This window comes from Apium graveolens, unplaced genomic scaffold (assembly GCF_009905375.1).
Source record: "Apium graveolens cultivar Ventura unplaced genomic scaffold, ASM990537v1 ctg2628, whole genome shotgun sequence".
Classification (NCBI taxonomy): Eukaryota; Viridiplantae; Streptophyta; class Magnoliopsida; order Apiales; family Apiaceae; genus Apium; species Apium graveolens.
The window spans coordinates 135,497-155,067 of NW_027417742.1; the positions used below are offsets into that span (position 1 = coordinate 135,497).

General features: G+C 34.0%; 3 protein-coding genes across 4 annotated transcripts; 2 read left to right on the plus strand and 1 right to left on the minus strand.

The window, feature by feature from the left end:
• Positions 1–4,862: 4,862 nt before the first annotated feature.
• On the plus strand, positions 4,863–5,702 carry LOC141700630 (uncharacterized). Its single transcript, XM_074504337.1, has one exon. It carries the CDS (start codon positions 4,863–4,865, stop codon positions 5,700–5,702), a length of 840 nt encoding a protein of 279 aa, XP_074360438.1.
• A 2,409-nt stretch (positions 5,703–8,111) lies between these two features.
• On the plus strand, positions 8,112–14,603 carry LOC141700631 (uncharacterized). Of its 2 annotated transcripts, XM_074504339.1 has the most exons (4): positions 8,112–8,307; positions 8,543–8,624; positions 12,612–13,268; positions 13,760–14,603. In XM_074504339.1, exons 3-4 carry the CDS (start codon positions 12,673–12,675, stop codon positions 14,439–14,441), a joined length of 1,278 nt encoding a protein of 425 aa, XP_074360440.1. In that variant the 5' UTR covers positions 8,112–8,307; positions 8,543–8,624; positions 12,612–12,672; the 3' UTR covers positions 14,442–14,603. The 2 variants fall into 2 exon arrangements, with proteins under 2 accessions (XP_074360440.1, XP_074360439.1); XM_074504338.1 differs by having other exon boundaries at positions 8,112–8,624.
• Positions 14,604–16,901: 2,298 nt separating this feature from the next.
• On the minus strand, positions 16,902–18,774 carry LOC141700632 (xylulose 5-phosphate/phosphate translocator, chloroplastic). The gene has a single exon (XM_074504340.1). It carries the CDS (start codon positions 18,444–18,446, stop codon positions 17,214–17,216), a length of 1,233 nt encoding a protein of 410 aa, XP_074360441.1. The 5' UTR covers positions 18,447–18,774; the 3' UTR covers positions 16,902–17,213.
• Positions 18,775–19,571: the final 797 nt, after the last annotated feature.

Sequence of the window (19,571 nt, forward strand, 5' to 3'; positions counted from 1 at the left end):
AATTTTTAGAAATTAAATATAGGATTTTTGAATTATTTGTAAAAAGAAAATCCAGAAACATATTTTTAGAAAACTAATTTGGCGCAAATGGATCGAAACCGGGTCGAGGACAACAGTCAAACGGGTCGGAACTGGGTCGTGAAGAATCAAGAACACCATCAGATTTTCTGCAGAATCCGGCGACACCCCGGATTCCGGCGAACTCAAATATACACCCAAACAACCTGTTCAAAGTTGGTTTGCAGTCTTAGCATATCCTAAATCAACTTGGAAGTTCAGAAAACAAACTCGCAGCAACAGCTACCACCGGAATCAACGATTCCGGTCTGAACTCCATTGAAACCGACAAAACAAGCTCCAATTCCAGCCAACTCGCTTCCCATCGATTTAGCAATAGAATGAACACAATAATAGTATAAATCGATTGTAAACAACATCAGATTACTTAGCCGCTAAGTAACTATAAAAATGACACAATTTAATATCAGATTTGGATAATTATCAAAACCGAGCTTTTCATAAAACACCGTATACGAGAATAATGTAAAAATATCTCGTCTCTCGAAAATACGGGTTTTGTTGATTTATCAAAATGGTTATCGTACCGAAAAATCTTGCATCGGGCCGCGCACGGGTCAAAACCGTAATCCGGATCGGAAAAGTCAAAACACGAAAAATGTCCGGAATTACCGGATTAGGTTATGAAGGAGTTTTCGGAAGAGTTTCGGGTTATAAAAATACAAAAACAGTTGAAGTCGGACGATTCCCGACTTTATAAAACAGTTTTGTAATTACTCAGTAAATAATTAATAAATTTATAAATCATTATAAATCATATAACAATCCAAAAATTACCAGAAAAATTTAACAATTATCCATATTTTATTCTGGACATATAAAATTCAAATACTCAAATAATATCACATATAAACATCCAAACATCAATTCCAATTATCATATAATTTACTAAAATTCACATAAAATCACATAAACAATTCCAAATAATAATAATAATATTTGAAAATATGAGATATTACAATTGGGATGTAAATTCCCTTGCATTATCCAATCTAATTTTCTTTATATTATGATCAAGAAATTGTGCTCGTAATCGAATTATTTGAGCAAGGAGTCGGGCAAAAGCCACATTACGAGTGGACAATAAACTAACATTTGACCATCTTGTTGATGCATCAATGAGTACCATAAAGTACTGAAATGGCCCACTAGATGGGGTAATTGGTCCACATATATCTCCTTGAATTCGCTCCAAAAATTTTGGGCATTCGATGGCAACTTTCACAGGAGATGGTTTTGTTATCAATTTTCCTTGAATACAAGCAACACATGAAAAATTTTTGGATAATGGAACAATTTTGTTTTTGAGTGGATGTCCATTTGAATTTTCAATAATTCTTCGCATCATTGTTGAACCCGGATGGCCTAAACGATCATTCCATATAGTGAAATTTGTCTGGTCAACAGATCTTGTATTAATAGTCATGTGTGATTCAACTGGATTTATGAAAGTATAATATAATCCAGAATTATATGATGGGAGTTTTTCTATCACATGTTTCCTCCCTGAGACTATAGTCGTGATACATAAATATTCATTATCACGTTCATTTGTCGTCTCAATATGATAGCCATTGTGGCGTATATCTTTAAAGCTCAAAAGATTTTTTTTTGATTGGGTGGAAAACATTGCATTTTCAATCAATAAACGTGTACCGTTGGGTAGCACTATACTTGCTCTTCCGGAGCCTTCAATTATATCTGATGCACCCGATATTGTATTTACATTAGCTTTGGCTAATGTTAGATGCGAAAAATATGCTTTATTTTTCAAAATTGTATGTGTTGTTCCACTATCCGCCAAACAAAAAGATGCCTCATTTTTTATAACACATGATGAGAGGCTGCTGGCCATATTTCTTCACGAAAAATTAAATAAAATTAGAAGTAGAGGTAGAACATCTCAAGTACTTCATTAATGAAAAAAAAAATATATAAGCAACTAATAAGGATGATTATCATAGTTCAAAAGTTAAAATCGACAATCCAAATAAAGAAAAATTCAACAAGCAATGTAAGGCCTTGTTTAGTTATTCTTAGGCTCATCACCACCAAATTTAGGCATATTCACATCAACATCTTCAAAGATATCACCAAGTTCCATGTGAGTAAAGGCCGAATGATCAACTTGATCATTACTTCCAAGATGTGCTTCAAGATGGGCAATCCCCAAAGGATCACTCTGTTCGGTGAAATTAGTTTCAACATTCTTTAAAGATGCTTGATATAGGTCAGCAAAGTGCTTGGAGGTACGACATGTACTTCTCCAGTGACCTTTCATTCCACATCGACTACAAGTACTTTCACCCCTTTTAGCCATCGTACTACCCTCGGATTTCTCCTCATTTATTGTCTGTTTCTGGTAGTAAGGCTTCCTTTTAAAGTTGGGGGGATCTGTTGATTACGGCCTCTACCATGCACAAAACCATGACCACGGGCACGTCCATGCCCACGTCCACGCCCATGTCCATGACCATATCTATGCCCACGTCCACGTCCAAATGATTTATTATCTCTATATTCATTATTAGTCACCGCATTCACTTCAGGAAATGGTGTTGAGCCAGTTGGACGTGCTTGATGATTTTTTTGCAAAAGTTCATTATTTTGTTCAGCAAGAAGCAAAACAGAAATCAGCTCAGAATATTTCGTGAATCCACGTTCACGATATTGTTACTACAAGAGCATATTATTGGCATGGAAAGTGGAATATGTTTTTTCCAACATATCATTATCGGTGATATTCTCGCCACATAATTTTAATTGAGATGTAATTTTAAACGTGGCAGAGTTATACTCGCTCACACTTTTATAATCTTACAATCGCAAGTGTAGCCAATCATAGCGAGCTTTAGGAAGTATCACCGTTTTTTGGTGGTCATATCATTCTTTGAGATCCTTCCAAAGTGTTGATGGATCTTTAATAGTCAAATATTCAGTTTTCAATCCTTCATCAAGGTGGTGGTGAAGAAATATCATGACTTTTGCCTTATCTTGTTCGGAGGTTTCATTTCCCTCTTTTATAGTGTCATTGAGGCCCATTGCACTAAGATGTATTTCAGCATCAAGAAACCATGTCGAATAATTTTTTCCGGTGACCTGAAGTGCGTTGAATTCAAACTTTGTAAGATTCGACATTTTGATTACTAAAAAGAAAGGATGATACATATTAATATCAAGTTAATGATATATCTTAATTTAAGAGATCGCCAAAATTTCATATTTCACATGTATAATAAACTCGAGTTTTGAAGATTCGACATTATCACTAATAAAATTTTATTAATTATCCAAAAAACATGTATAAGTCTATAAAATTAGCAAATATACCTTGCACATAATACGATCAAAGAAAACAAGCAATCCACACTCAAATATATACTATACTTATTTATACAAAACATGTTAATATAGTTTTAGCAATTGGCTTCCAGTTCAGGCCCTGAGCATAAGCCTCAGACCCTAAATAAATCGAAACTTTTCAGCACCTCAGGACCTGAACACCTAGTCTCAGGCCCTGAACATTGCAGAAACATTTTCAGCATACCATCAGGTCATGAGCTTCCAACCTCAGGCCCTGAACATTGCAGAAACGTTTTCAGCATACCATCAGGTCCTGAGCTTCCAACCTCAGGCCCTGAACATTGCAGAAACTTATTTCAGCACATCACCAGGCCCTGAACCTCTGGCCTCAGGTCCTGAACATTGCATAAATTTCACACTATGTTTCTCAGCTAAAACCGAAACAACTCTTATACAAATAAGCATTCTTGCTCTTATTTCTACATGGATTTCACTAAGGAAATGTCTTAGATCCAAATACGAAAGTTTACGTCCTTATAGCAAGGAACAACCCCCACTTGTTATTAACCGAAAATTACATCAAGAAGACATATTACATGTGCCCTCAAATTTTCATGATGACTTTAAAACTCATGAGTAACAAGGCTATAATATATCTATTCTCTCTTTTTTAAGAGATCAAAGTAATTAAGAGTACTGAATTATGTTATCATTAAGAATATAGAAGGATACTGCTTTTAAAATAATTTGATTACTAGTGCTCAATATCCTTAATATACACCAGTGCAAAAGAATATATACTAATATATTATATTGCCACAAAATAAAATAACACGGAATAATTAGCAAGTACATTTTCGTTAATCAATCATTCTAATTCACAAATAAAAGTTACAAACCTGCATAAATATATCAGTAGTCTATGGTGTTACAAAAGATGGTAAGTAATGGTACATTTTGCAGAGACCAGAAGTAATGATCACCTTGTACTTGTGTTATAAAGAAACTCTTGTAATATGCTAAATCAACTTCTCTTTTTGCCACACCCGGTTGATGACAGATCTTCTTAGCTTTCGTGCCAATAACGTGTTATATAATATAAAAGTAGAGAGAGTAAGAAAGAACTTAAGATTTCATGTATATTCATATCACAAGATAATGTACATGCAAGCCTTTTATAGGCTTCTAAAACATAGGTTACTTGAGAAGTGAAAAGGCAAGAGTTTGTGTCAATTAATGGGGTAAAGGTTAAAGGTCAAAGGACATCTAGAAAGTTAAGAGTCATACAATAATATCATAACATTTGAGAAGTAGAGAAGGGTTAACCTGGTTTTATTACTTGGTTTGAACTTTGAATCTGCTAATTCTGTGATTTTAACCTAGAGCTACCTGGAAAGATTTGTTTTTTCCTATTGAGGACATGTCATTTTTGCTTACCAACTAACACAACACTGATTGAAAAGAGGGTGAGTATCGATAGTATGTGCTCTTGGTGTAAAGTACAAAGTGAAACCGCTCAACATATTCTCTTTGAATGTCAGCTTGCACAGGAGGTATGGGATTCCTTAGGCTTGTTTCAGTGGATTAAACCTTCACCAGGTGAGAATATTTTTGAACAGTTTAAGAGATTGTTTAATAATGGATCAAAAGAACAGTGTGTATTTCTTGCACTTATATGCTGGAGCATGTGGAATCGGCGTAACAAGTGGGTATGGAATCAAGTTGCAGTGTCTGTGTTTGGTTTAACGAATGTAACAATTAGCTTACTGGCAAGTTGGAAGGTGGCCCAGTTGGAACGTGCAAGGAGCATTTCAAAGGCAGCGGGAACTAGTATGCAGAAGTGGCAAGTACCACAAAAAAATTGGCTGAAGATCAATATAGATGCAGCTACATTTACTGATCTCATGAGTATAGTTATTGGCGCAGTGATTCGAGATGAAAATGGTGGATTTGTAAGGGCAATGTGCAAGCAGGTAAGAGGAACGTGGTCACTGCGAGAAGCAGAAGGCTCGAGTCTTAAAGAAGCTTTGTCATGGGTGAAACAACATGGATTTAAATGTTCTGTGTTCGAGACGGACTCAAAATTGTTGGCAGAAGCATGTAATGGGAATCCAGGACGATCTTACTTTCACTCTATAATTGTTGATTGTGTTGAACTATTTAAACACTTCGAAAAAGTGCTATTATGTTTTGTACCTAGGTTTGCGAATGAAGTCGCTTATTTGTTAGCTAGAGTGTCTCGTTCTATGTCAGACTTTCAAGATTGGGAAGGTGTTGCTCCCAGTTTTTTATCAAATATATTTTCATATGATTTGATTTAATACAAGTACGCTTATTTTAAAAAAAGAAAGAATAAATTACTAAGAAAATGTGTATTAAATAACGAATCGGGTCGGGCCATGACATGCACACTGATGAGCCACGCCTTGCCTCATCCACATGCTACTCTGAAAACGATTTTGTTCGCCCTCGTAGTCATATATATACTTGTTGTTTACAGCTGTTTAAGTTGTTCTTTTTATTTATCTTCTTTCCTCGTCATTTTCATACTACAAATATTCTTCTATTTCTTATCAAACTTTTCCCATAAAATTGTTCTAATTTATAGTGTACCTTCAAACTATCATGTACTTTAGGTTACAATATAATATTTCGAGCAAATATTTTTCTTTTTCCATGATCTAGTATTAATAACTTAAACAAGATTTTAATAAACAAGTAAAATTATAATTTATTAATGAACATTTATAAAATGATATTATAATTTTATCTAAATACATATTCTTCTTTCTACAACATCCCAGCACATTATTATGATTGAGCAAAAATTCTCTAAATCGACCAAAACCGACACCGTCCAAATTAATTTTTACTATTTATGAATGGTTTGGTTTGGTAACAATTTGACTAGTTTAGAAATGAAATTTTTAGGTTTGGTTCCATTTTTTTACCTTTAAACCTATCTAAGGATCTATGTAAGGACTGTGATCCAGAAATTTAAATTTGGGGAAGATTATTTCATATTTTTCTTCAACAATTATCTAAATTTGAATTAGTGAATAGTATTTAAATTTGGTTTAATACTATTCACTGATCCAAACTTAGTTTAATATGAAATAATAAGTTTTTTACTAATATATTTAAGTTTATTAGATTAAAATTTGATTTGTGATTAGTTAATGAATGTTAATAATATTTTATATCTTAATTAATGACATGAATGTGTTTTTCATTAATTAAGCATGTAATTTTTAATTATTTTTACGTATATGAAATTTTTTGACTTTGATTTAAAAAATCTATTATATATGATATAAATAGTTGATAATGCTTAAATATTAAATTTAAAAATAAATGGTTTAATATTATATTTGTGTATTATACTAGTTAATCGTTTCAATATACTCAGCCGATTCGATTTTATGCTCCGATTAATCACTGCACTTTTTTCTTAAATTAAATATATTTAGTTTAATAAATTAATTATTTTTATACTTTATTAAACACATTCGATTAATGTTTCAATTAATCAATCCAATTAAACTATCGATTATCCGATTAATCATTGAAAAGTTGATTTACCGAATAATGTCAATTTCCCTTTTTTAGAACAATGATTATAATATGTAAAAGATAATTTGAATTAAAATTTGGATTATGTTGTTGGAGTTCGTGAGAAATTTGGATCATAATTTAAATTAATTGATAATCCAAATTAGAATTTTTGAATCAAAACTGTTGGAGACTGCCTAAGTAACAGAACTGATTTATATTAAAATATTAATTATACATTTGTGAGTGATATACTAATGATAATAAAATTATAATCTACAAAATATGTAAGAGATTAAACACATACAAGTTTCATAATAAAGCCTTTTATATATTGAGATATAAATTTTTAGGTATGTCTTGTATTTTCTTTCTTATTATTTTTATTCAATAAAAAAATACAATAATTGCATTTTTATAGTCTTCTCTCCTCTCTTTTATTTGCCAAGTTCTTTATATTTTTTATATTCGTTTTGAATATGAATAAAATTTAAATATAGTCATAATATATTTTAAACTTTTGGTTCGTGTTTTGAAGTTCATGTTTAAGTTGGTTATTGAATTTGTTATATTGATAAAAATGGTTTTAATCAAAACCTATCATAATCGAGCCGTTTTAAACAGTTTGGTTTGGTTTGGTTCGATTTTACCATTTGATTTTATAATAAAATTTAGGTATATCGATAATTTCGATTTGATTTAAACCTTCAAAACCGCGGATACTTAGTTACTTATTCTTTCGCATTACAAAATGAAAATATTAAAGACCCCAAATTTTGTTCAAAAATTTCCCGGAGGTGTCATCATGTAATGGTTAGCGAACAACTTTTCAAATAATATGCATACAAAAGGTTCAAAAATCAAAATCGGTCATATAATAGTCATTGTCGATTAATTAATAAAAGTTCGAAAAATATTTTTGAGTTACCTAACAACTATTTCAAAATTAAGAAAATGCACTTTTTAGTTAATTCATTTCCTTAATTTCCATTTTTCCTATCTCTCTCAACATATTAAATATTTTGTAGCAGTGACACCTTAGAATACATTAAATGTTTTGGTGGTTTCTGGTTTGCTTATACAACTTTTCACTAAAATTTAATATTTTCCCTTTACTTTCTCCGCCTGTTTTTTCCTAAATAATAGTACTAGTAGTAAATAAGCACAACCTCTATTATTTTTTTATTATTTCACATAATTTAATCTCTCTCTCCCTCAGCTTCAGTGTGTTTTTATTATTATTCAATTCAATTCCCTCTACGTTGAAATTTATATATCCTCCTGTACACATATACACACATATACATACAGGTTTTTGTGTGTGTATGTATGGTGTTTCTCGTGATCCGTGCATGATATTATTGGAGGGTTTTGGTACTTTTACTTCAATTATTCATCATACTCTTAAGTCCTACACTTGTTTTCATCATTTTCTTGATTTGGGTTTTTTTCTTCATTTTTCATTTTTATATTCAAAAAAATTGTGGGTCTGAGTCTTTTTGGTGTTTTGGTGACAAGAAAGTGGTTTTGATGTTGAATGTTGTTGTTTAGCTCATCTGGGTCATTGATTTTTAGTGATTTAATGAAGAAAGTATGAAGCTTTTTACAGGTTTATGTAGGAATTGGAGTGATTCCAGGTTTAAAAGTGGCCTTGGTTGTGCTTTTAAGGAAGATAAAGCTGCTTAGTAAAGGTACAATATCATCTTGACTTTGCTTATTTTTTGGGTTTTTTTTAATGTATTATATGACCATTTTAGCTGGTTGTTTAAGTTCTTGCTTTTTGGTTGTGACTTGGTTTACATTTTTTGAAGGGTATCTTGTGTGTGTATATGTGTATGTGTAAGTGCAGTAGTTGCTTAAGTTTGGTGACTTGAGGTTTGGGTAAAGTGGAATTGAGTGAAAGAGAAGACTTTGTAACTTTATTGATGCGTGTTTAATATGTGGAAATTATAGGTGAGAGTTTATGGTAAATATTTTATGTGATTAGTTTGCGTAAGGATCACCAACTTAGTTGATATAATGATATGTGAGAGTTGTTCACATCTCATTAGCTTTATGATTGGGAAATGAATAATGCGTAAAATAAATTGAGGCATTCTGCGGCTGTTGTGGGTATCATCTAGGAAGTATATTCGGTCCTTCGAGTTTTTAGGTGAATCAAAGAAAGGGAAGCATGCACAATATCTATACTGGATTTTTTCAATAATGTCCATTAAAGAGTGTTTCATTAGAAAAGAAAGGATAACCGGAAGAGGTGTTTTTATTGATCTTGGTTGTTTTTCTGTATGGGTATGGTAGAAGATTATTTTATGGGGTAACTTGTAATGTGGCTGATCTTGTAGAGACTAGAAAGTAGGATATGCTCATTTATAATATAGCATTTCAAGTCCTCTGCCAGTAGTGTAATTAGTATCGAACTATTGATTGAGGAAGTTTAGTTCACATGTAATATTAGTAGTACTATTATTATTGTAGTTTTGTGGTATTATTTACTTGATTATGCGAAAAGACCAATGAATGATGAATATTACCATTGTCCGGTTCAGACTTACCTTATTCAGCAAGTCTTGTGATAGAGATTGAAGTATCTTAATTTTTCAACAAGTGATTTATTTGTGACGTCTGTACCTTCTTTATCTAATACTGTATTTCTTTTTTCCTGTCCGCGTATTGCTGTTAGAACTCCCGGTTATATATGAATGTTGTTAAAAAACAATGTAGTGTTTTTTTCCTACCAATTTTCATGTGATAGTTTTGGTCTAGGTTTTCATGGTCTACTTTACGTTGGTGAGTCATTATGCCCCTGCCTTTGGAGAAATCCTGTAAAAGCTGAAGTCCCGTTTACATCTTTTTTATTTGGATATCATAAACTAAATGCAAATAGAAAATTGTGGTGTATCAATTGGGGCCATATGCTCTAGTATCAGGGACTAGGGGATATGGATGGTTTTAGTTTGTTGAAAGGTAACACAAGTAACTTCATTTATATAAATATGGGAACTTGATGCTCTAGGGCTTCTAGACTGGGTTACATGCATAGTGGATTGTATTAAATGGGGGTGCTTAAGAGTTGTTTTCTCTAAATTGATAGCTCATGCATTTCTAGAAACATCTTTTTACGCACATGGCTTTTCCTCTAAAACGATCACAATAAATAGCTTGAGTTTTACGGAAACTATAAAGTAAAAAGATATGACCCGTTATATTTTCCCAAAAAAGAAGCATCCATAGGTAACACCGAACGTGAGCTGCGGTGTCTCTTGGAATAATCCGAAATCATTAGTTTATCAGTCAAAATACACCGTTTCATCTTAAATTTTTATAAAATTTACTAGAATTTGATATAGAGCTCTTACATGTTGTATTGTAGATTACCTAGTTTCTATGATAATGTACCTCGGTTGTACTAGCACCACAACATTTTAGTTTGCTGCACAATATATATATATATTGCTTTTTCTTGCCTATTTGAGCCCACAGTAGATTGAGATGGCACAACTGTTGTAGTAAATAGGAATGGGATCCATAACCTACATGCACATGTATATGGGTGTCCGTGTTCATCAACTCAACTGCAACACTCCTTTTATGGGATGGAAGAGCTGAAGTGTGTTAGGAATGGGTGGGCTTAGCAATAGCCGTTATACGATTTATTGATTCAAAACTTGTGTGTTAGATTACTGTTCTGTACTAAATCATCCGTGTTCTTGTATTAAGTTATGATACCTAAAGGCTGATTTTCTCAAAAATTTATATTTAGGGTGCTAGAAGTCTTATATGCTTTCATAATTTGTCAGCTTCCTGAACCTGCTCTCTTTCATCTTTTGGAAACAATGGCACTGTTATCTTAAATTATCGATCAGAAGCAAAAAGCAGCAATAGGAAAATTGAAAGGAGAATATTTAACTTGGGACATACAATGTTAGAATTATAGGTATCTAGTTCTTATGTTACTCTTTTAAATCAACTTGTACAAACATACCCTTGCTATGGCGTAAGAATATAGTGAGTATGATGGTTACATGTGGTCATAACAAAGATGTCACACCAGTATTGATAATAACAGCTAGCGAAATACATCATAAAATCATCTTCAAGTTCATGCACTCCAATTGTATCAAACTACATTTGACCTGAGGATAAAACCAGCAAGGAAAATGACCAAGAGTGATATAAGATTTGAGTTCCTACAATAGTAATGTGTAGCTAAACCTTAAGCAAAGATAATGTTTACTAATACCATTTTTATTAGAAATTTTTGTTTATCGTATTGGTTTACAAAACAATGGGATGTTTTGAGAAAGAATTTTAGCTGAAGAAGAGTGAAGGATGTAATTCTTGACGAGTTTAGTTGGTTTTTTCTTAGGAGGTCTTGCTTTAGGGGAAATTAGGGAGAGGAGGGGACGGAGAGGAGAGTTATTAAAAGATAAAATTGACTGTTAAAATCTAGTACTGGAAATTTGGTACAGGGCTTGATACCATTCTGATAGGCTGACATGGTCAAGGGTGCAATTGACAGTTGCCAAAATGGAAATGATTGTATATATTTTCCGGGTATGTATGTTTATTGTCATCATTTGTCCAAAGATCATATAATGTGAAGTAGGGATTATCGGTCTAGCTTAATACTAATCGCTGGTGTTGATATATTATTTTTAATGTCTCAGGCACAAGCTACACATGTTATATGTGCTATATATATTACTATTTTCACCAACTGACCTTTCATGCTCTTTTAAGTATAAAACTATAATAGAGTTCCATGAAACTTTACTTCAAGCGGTTGACGACTGCATTTGACTGGAAGGGTGGGACTCGCTTGAATTTTTTTAATCGGGCATTAATTGAAGGCTTCTTCGTATAAGTTCAATGTACATTAAACACTTTTGTTTCTATTGACCAAGTCCAAGTCATAGATTACTCTAAAGTTCATTATCACGACGTCGAAGTCAAAAATTGCAGACTGCAGCTGAAATGTAGCCATATCAAGCTATCTTCATTTGATATTATTTTGCTTTTGTTTCGCTGATAGCTTTGGTAATATCACCCCTCAGTTGACTCATTCTATCATAAATGCATACTTATATGCATTTAAATTGGTGGCTTTTACCTGACACCTATGGAACCAGACGGAAAGAATGGTACTGTTCCGCATTATAATTTTGAATATAAGTAGTGGTTCAAACCTTACTAGTAAAACTTCAGTGAGTCACTTCCTCGCCCTAAAAGATTCCCAGTTGTATATATGTACACATTAAAGAATCATTTTGATTCCATATTGACTTCATTAATATGACTGTTCAGTTTTAGAGATATGTGCAATAAGATTAAGATATCACACTTGAGGATATTATGTCATATGGTATCAATATTATCTGAGGCCTGAGAATAAACCCGGTTGATGGTCAAGTCTGTCTAGTTGTATCCGTTCGATCATGAGAAAAATCCATGGAAACAGTCTTTTCATGGGTAAGGTTGCATGCACAAGGACCTTCCTTTATGTACTGTGTACAATTTTACTTTACAATGTAGGATTTAACTTTTCATTGTAGAATATGAAGTGAGTATAGATAGTATACTTGTGACTCTTTTTGTGGAACTGGTTAGTTCTCCACTATGTGCATCCATACTAAAAGGTGTGGACCTCTTATGTTTTAAGTTTCTGACTGGCCGGACAGGGATTCTGGAGCTCCATCAAAATTAAATTTTGGAATAAATGTTGAAGAACTTGTGACTAAAATGGATCCTCAAGCTTTTATAAGGTTGTCAATTGGTTCACTGGGGCTAAGATTTCCCATGGCAACTGTAAATAATGGAAAATCAGGAACTTCGTCGTATTCATGTGAGATACGTCTAAGAGGTTTTCCTGTGCAAATTGTATCAATTCCCTTTGTATCATCTCCTGAAGCTGCACCAGATTCTCCTACCATTGCCTCGAGCTTTTATCTTGAAAAAGCGGATTTGAAAGCATTGCTGACACCTGGATGTTTCTATGCTCCTCATGCATGTCTGGAAATTATCGTTTATACCGGGAGGAAGGGGTCGCATTGTGGTGTAGGTGCCAAAAGGCAGCAGATAGGAACCTTTAAATTAGAGGTCAGTTCAGAGTGGGGAGAAGGAAAACCTGCAATTCTTCACAGTGGCTGGAAGGGAATTGGCAAAAGCAAGCAGGAGACTGGGAAACCTGGAGCAGAGCTTCATTTGAGAGTCAAATTGGATCCAGATCCAAGATATGTCTTCCAATTCGAAGAAGAGACAAAATTGAGTCCCCAAATTGTTCAGCTTCAAGGCAACATCAGACAGCCTATTTTCAGTTGCAAGTTTACTCGAGACAGGTAATTTCCATAATTAATAGGTACTATATGGTTTTTGCAAAAATATATTTGAGGAAATAAGCTGCGGTGTTTATTGTAATAAATGTTTAGATCTGAATAAACTACATTTAGTTTTAGCAAACTAAAATTTCCTTCGAGGAAAATTGCTCATATAACTAGAGCCCTTCTCCCAAAAAGGAAGTCATTATGCGTACACATGATAACTTTTAATGTTTTAACATGTGTAGTTTTCTTTTTATACTAATTTGCATGTGACCTTGCAATGCAAAGATGCTAGTGTAGCAGTGTGGATATTCTTCTATGAGCATTTTTTAGAGAAGAGTAATAACAATAGCCGTGGCTTTAGAATATTCTGGTCTGTGGAGGTGTTGTGCATTAATACCTGTATTTTTTTTAATATAGCATTAGTGTCAGCATTTTTATAATAAGAACAATAAAATGATTGTTTCAGTGTGCTTTGTATGGCTGTAACTGCTATGTGTTTTTTACAGGCAATCTCAGGCAGATCCATTAAGTGCCTATGGATCAAGTTCTCTTGATGGTTCCAGCCAAGAAGCCGATAGAAGAGAAAGAAAGGGATGGAAGGTGAAGATACATGATCTCTCTGGGTCTGCTGTTGCAGCAGCCTTTATAACAACTCCCTTTGTGCCATCAACAGGTTGTGATTGGGTTGCCAGATCCAACCCAGGAGCTTGGTTGATTGTTCGACCTGATGCTTGCAGACCTGATAGCTGGCTCCCCTGGGGTAAGCTCGAGGCATGGCGTGAACGTGGTATGCGGGACTCCATTTGCTGTCGTTTTCACCTACTCTCTGAAGGCCAAGAAGGCGGAGAGCTGCTTATGTCAGAAATCCTCGTCAATGCTGAAAAGGGTGGGGAGTTTTACATCGACACAGACAGACAGGTTCGAGCTGCGGCAACTCCCTTACCGAGCCCACAAAGCAGTGGTGACTTTGCAGCACTAAGTCCTGCTGTAGGAGGCTTTGTCATGAGCTGCAGAGTACAAGGGGAAGGCAAGAGCAGCAAGCCACTAGTGCAATTAGCCATGCGACATGTTACATGCGTTGAGGATGCTGCGATATTTATGGCTCTTGCTGCTGCTGTTGACCTCAGCATGGAGGCATGTCGACCATTTCGTAGGAGAATCCGGAGAAGTAACCGCAACTCCTGGTAAAAAATTCGCTGATTAAAAGAATAACCTACTCGTTTCCTTTGTTGACTGTTGTAACATTTGACGTGTACAGCATTTTAGTTATTTCACATGATTATTCTGGGAATTAGTAAATTAGTCCTGCTCTAAGCCTAAAATTTGTATCAAGGTTTGCATTATCAGTTCTTTATGCTGCTCCCAGGTCTAATAGCATGTTTTTTTACCCTTACTCTAGGGCACGGGGAATTTAAAATAGGGTAAAAGAGATGAAAGAAAAAGCCAAAATATAGTTGTATATTGGCTTTTGTAGATAATTCACTTGTTTTTAATTTGCCTACTTATTTTTTTTTTCTCTTCTGCAAAAATCTTGAACCAAACCAAAGCAACATGCATATGGTAGATAAAAAAAAAAGAAGCTAAAATATAGTTACTTATTGGCATTGGTAGATAATTCGCATGTTTTTAATTTGCCCACTTATAATTTTTCCTTGAGCCAAAATCTTGAACCAAAGCAACATCAACATATAGTATCTCCAAAAAATTGATCAACCAGGCGTCGACTTCCTTTTTTCTTGTTTTGACATATAGGTCCTGGCATACTTCACAACCTACATATATACCATAAGATTTGACAAAAGAAAGATAGCTCGGAGCACAAGTGTTAAGAATCATCAAGACAAAAAGAGCGATGAGCCAAATAGTTTTATGTGTTGTGTGATAAAAATAAAAATGGTTCGTGGGAAGATGGATGGTGGGTAGTATATCCAGGGCCTCTTAAAGAGTAACGGAGGCATGCCAAGGAGAGCTCAAGCTAAGATTCTGCTTGTGAGCATAATGGTACGAGGAGACCATGTAGATATTACCTTTAAGGTTCTATAAAAAGCAGCCAATTATCATCGGCTCTACCTCATAAAACACTCCAACTTTTACACATCATCATCGTGGGATGTATACGAGACACCAGAGTGTTGAGGTTTTCAGAACTTAAAAATCCAAATCCTAGGGTGTAACAAGTAAACATAGGAAAAAATATCCAACTCGAAGCTGTGGATCCTAGGAAAAAATATCCAACTCGAAGCTGTGGATCCTAAAATGTAAACTCTACCCCAACTCCTGTGGTAGTGTTGGGAACACCTGAAAAGTAGGGTCATTTCTATGGGTAGCATTGTTTATCAATAGCACCTGAAAGTAGCATTGTTTATTAATAGCACCTGAAAATTAAACTCACCCAACACTGGTTTGGTGGGGTAGATAAAGAAATTGGTAAGAAATTGGTGTGTACACAACTGACATGTTTTTGCATGAAGGTCGCTACACGAATCTGGCTATTGGCGATTCACAACAGGAAAAACTGCTATAAAACTTAACAGCTGCTGTTTGTTTATAAGTATCACAGCAAAGACATTTAGCTTGCCATTTGTAACCCAGCAACCAAGCCCTCTACAGATGACAGGCCGACAGCCATCACTGAAGCCATTTATTGATGTCACCCAGACTTAACAATGAACTCAATGTCATGTACAAGACTTGTTTTTACACTCGTCAATGACATATGGTCAAAGCATATTCTTATTGACTGTATAAAACTGGTATGATACTTGATGTAATCAAATAAACATTGATAGTTTCCTCACATAATTCCTTTAGATAGCTAATGTGCTACTTTACCTTATCAAAGAACCTAAAATTAGGCAACAAATAATATAAAGCTAACAATTAGACTAAGCTCATGTACAAAATTTCGAGGTCATATGGCCCAAGAATAAGCAAAATAGGAGACTTCAACTATAATATATAAAATCACATAGATGCATGATATCATATGTTCTACTTTAGAGGGTAATGTACTCCAATTTGATTTTTTAACAGAACATGGCAGATGTCAGGAGGGGAATATAATATAATCATGAACCTTAAGGGTTCTTTTCCTCTCAATGTGTTTGCTTATATAGATAAATATAAAAAATAAAGAGAATCTTGATCGGCAAAACTGCTCCAAGTGCTGGAAGAGGTCTAGCTTTTGATATTCATCATCCCCTCCCCCTCCCCCTAACTTGAAAATTGAATACATTGAACAATTTGCCAATTAGCCAAAAACCAGCAGTTTAAGTGGGGGTAATGCCTAAGCCATAAGCAGTTGCCAAGGAGGTATTACCCATGTCCCCTATATATAAGTCTCAACTTTCAAGATTGGCAAACAGACAGGATGCCGAAACTAAGAATTATCATCAATTACTTTTCTCGATAATAGTTTGGCATTTACTAGAATGATACAGTAATGTGCAGTATAATAATGTCTAGGCAAAGAAAAAATAATACATCAATGATCAAACATGATTTTGCAAAGGAAGAGAAGAGAGCATAACATAATGTATGCAAATTTTAACACATGAACACTAAAAATTGGAAATCAGCATGTAACGAGTTCAGTAAAAATGGTCTACCAGAACATAGAGAACGATTGCAATTGAAGTGAACATCACATGAAAATTTAAGCATATGATCGCCCCATATATAAAAAGGTAACTAATGCATAGAATATGAATAAACATCTGATGAGTTCAGAAAGAAAGATACAGCAGACTGTACTTGCTGGTTTTGATAATAAACTCCAAGAAGCAGTGAGCATATAAGTCTTGCAAACTTAACTGACCAAAAGGTTTTCAAAAACTCTAAACTGAAGTTTGAAACATAAAGTAACGAATGTATCAAGTTCTACTTTCCATTAATCTAAATAAGGGAAAAGTCAAACACCATTTCAAATAGTCGGATTGACATAAGGTCTTACAAAGGAGACTATTCACTCTTTCCTTCAACTTCAGGTGCCTTCTTTGATGTTGCCTGCGAGTACAAGAAAGTTCCGAATATAGCGATAGCAGATCCAAGCGCATTCAAAGGCCTAACTGGATTCCTGAAAACCAAAACAGTGGCAATAATAACCACCACTCTCTTCATTGTGTTTCCAACTGAGAATGTCAGCGGACTAATGTCATCCAGTGCTTGATAAGATGACTGGTTATACAGATGGTAAAACAACCCAGAGAGCATCACCCATAAATACAATGTGGATGGTGTTCCCACAGCTTCAATAGCCTTGTGATACCCACCAACCCATTGAGAACCTTCAACGAAAATTGCAACCGGAAATAGATAACACATAGAGAGTATAGTAATCCATCCATACAAATTCAACCCATCGACTTCCTTAAAGTCCTGCAAACTCCTCTTCGAGTAAATGTTTCTAAGAACAAATCCAACATTACTAATCATAGCACCCCACAACCCTCCTAAATTAAACGATACCTCAGTTACCGCAGCTAGAGAACAACCAAACACAATAGGCAGAATCGAAAGCCAAACCGGTAAAGGGTAAGTATCACCAAGAATAGCCGAAAACAAAACAGTAAAAACAGGCTCAGCAGATTTTATAACATGAGTAAACGAAACAGCCACTTTGGAGAATGAAACACAAGCAGAAATGTGACCAATGGTATGAAACAAAGCAGGTCCAAGAAGTGCAACAATAAAAGATTTCGATATCTTCGGACAAGATTGAATCTTAGTACCCCACAAAATCAACATAAAAACTGACCCACAAAACAACTGAAATGAAGCAAGAAGCCAAGGAAATGGAAAAACATTCAAAACCTTCTTATTATAAATATTAAAAACAATGTTCTGAAAATACCAAAATCCAAAAACAAGGGCAAGCTTGAGTTTTTGATTTGTTTTCTCAACTTTAATCACCTCCCCATCTGGGCTTGACTCTGATGGAGTATCTGAAGCAGCTTTCACCACTCGGGGCTCCGATTTGCAAGAAAACCCAAATGGGTTTTTACTAATTAACCCAAAATTTGAGCTTGATTTTGAGATCTGAAATAAGGGTTTTGCTAAAGATCCCAAAGGGTTATCTTGGATCCTAAAGAGATGAGTTCTTGACCCAATTTTTGAGTCCAACAGTGAAGCATGAAGTGGGTTTTTCTTGAAAACAGTGACAGGTGAAGGAGGGAGAAGATTCATGGAAAGCATTGTGAGTATAGATTAGAGATATTAATGTGGAGAATAGTGAGATTTGTGAAAGCTTGGATTGTTTAATTTTATACGAGTGTAGTGTGTGATTGTGATTTTGATACTTATAAAATTCAAGATTAGTGTACAACGGCTGCAAGAAAAAAAGAACCCACAGTTGTTGAAACTTGGTGTGTGAAGCAGCTGAGTAGGCTTCTTAGTGGGCCTTCTCTACCCATCTCCAAGGCTACCTCACTCGATCAAAATTACATTTGGTTCAATACATTAAGAAAAGGCCTCTTCTTCAAAATGACCATCTTAATAGTTGATACAAATAATTCAATCCATCTCACGCAGTTGTTCGCCAACGAGGTTGGATAGAATCCAATTGCCGTAACATTTTATTGTGATAGCGTTAATAGATTCAATAAAATAATGCCGGAGTTACAATAAAACTCTGCAATAATTGTATCCTATTTAATGTTGGCCGGAGATAATTTTTCATCATCTTAAAACGAGGTTGATGGTTAAATTACAGTCAAATTTTAATCAATTAATAATCGATAAATTTATAATTATCATAAATTAATATTTTTAATAGTGATTTATGGTCCAACATAAGTAACAATATTATATATTTAGGCCATTACTAAATAAAGAACCCTCTTATATGTAGAATATGGAGAACTATTGAATCTATTATAAAATCTCATCATAAATTGTAAAATTTTATTTTTAAATAAAATAAAATTTGATGTTAATCTAGAATAATAATTATATTTAAATATAATAAAAATTTAACAATTAAAATTTGAAAAAGAATAATTTTAAATTTGATTATACAGTGAAATAATTTTAAATAAGTGTGATTATAGAACGATTCTACTATAGAACCTGTTAGGTCACACACACTGTAGAAGGGGTGAATACAGTGTATAATACAATCAAATCGAACTTTAATATCTTAAGTAACAGAAAACAAACTTTATTGAAACAATAAAGTCTGTTATAGTATGAAACTGTTACCTCTCAGTGATGAACAAATATCACGAGAGCTGCTAGGGTTACAATGAATAATCTTCTTGAATATGATAACACTTATAGTGTAAACCCTATGTCTGTGTTTATATACTACACAATTACAAG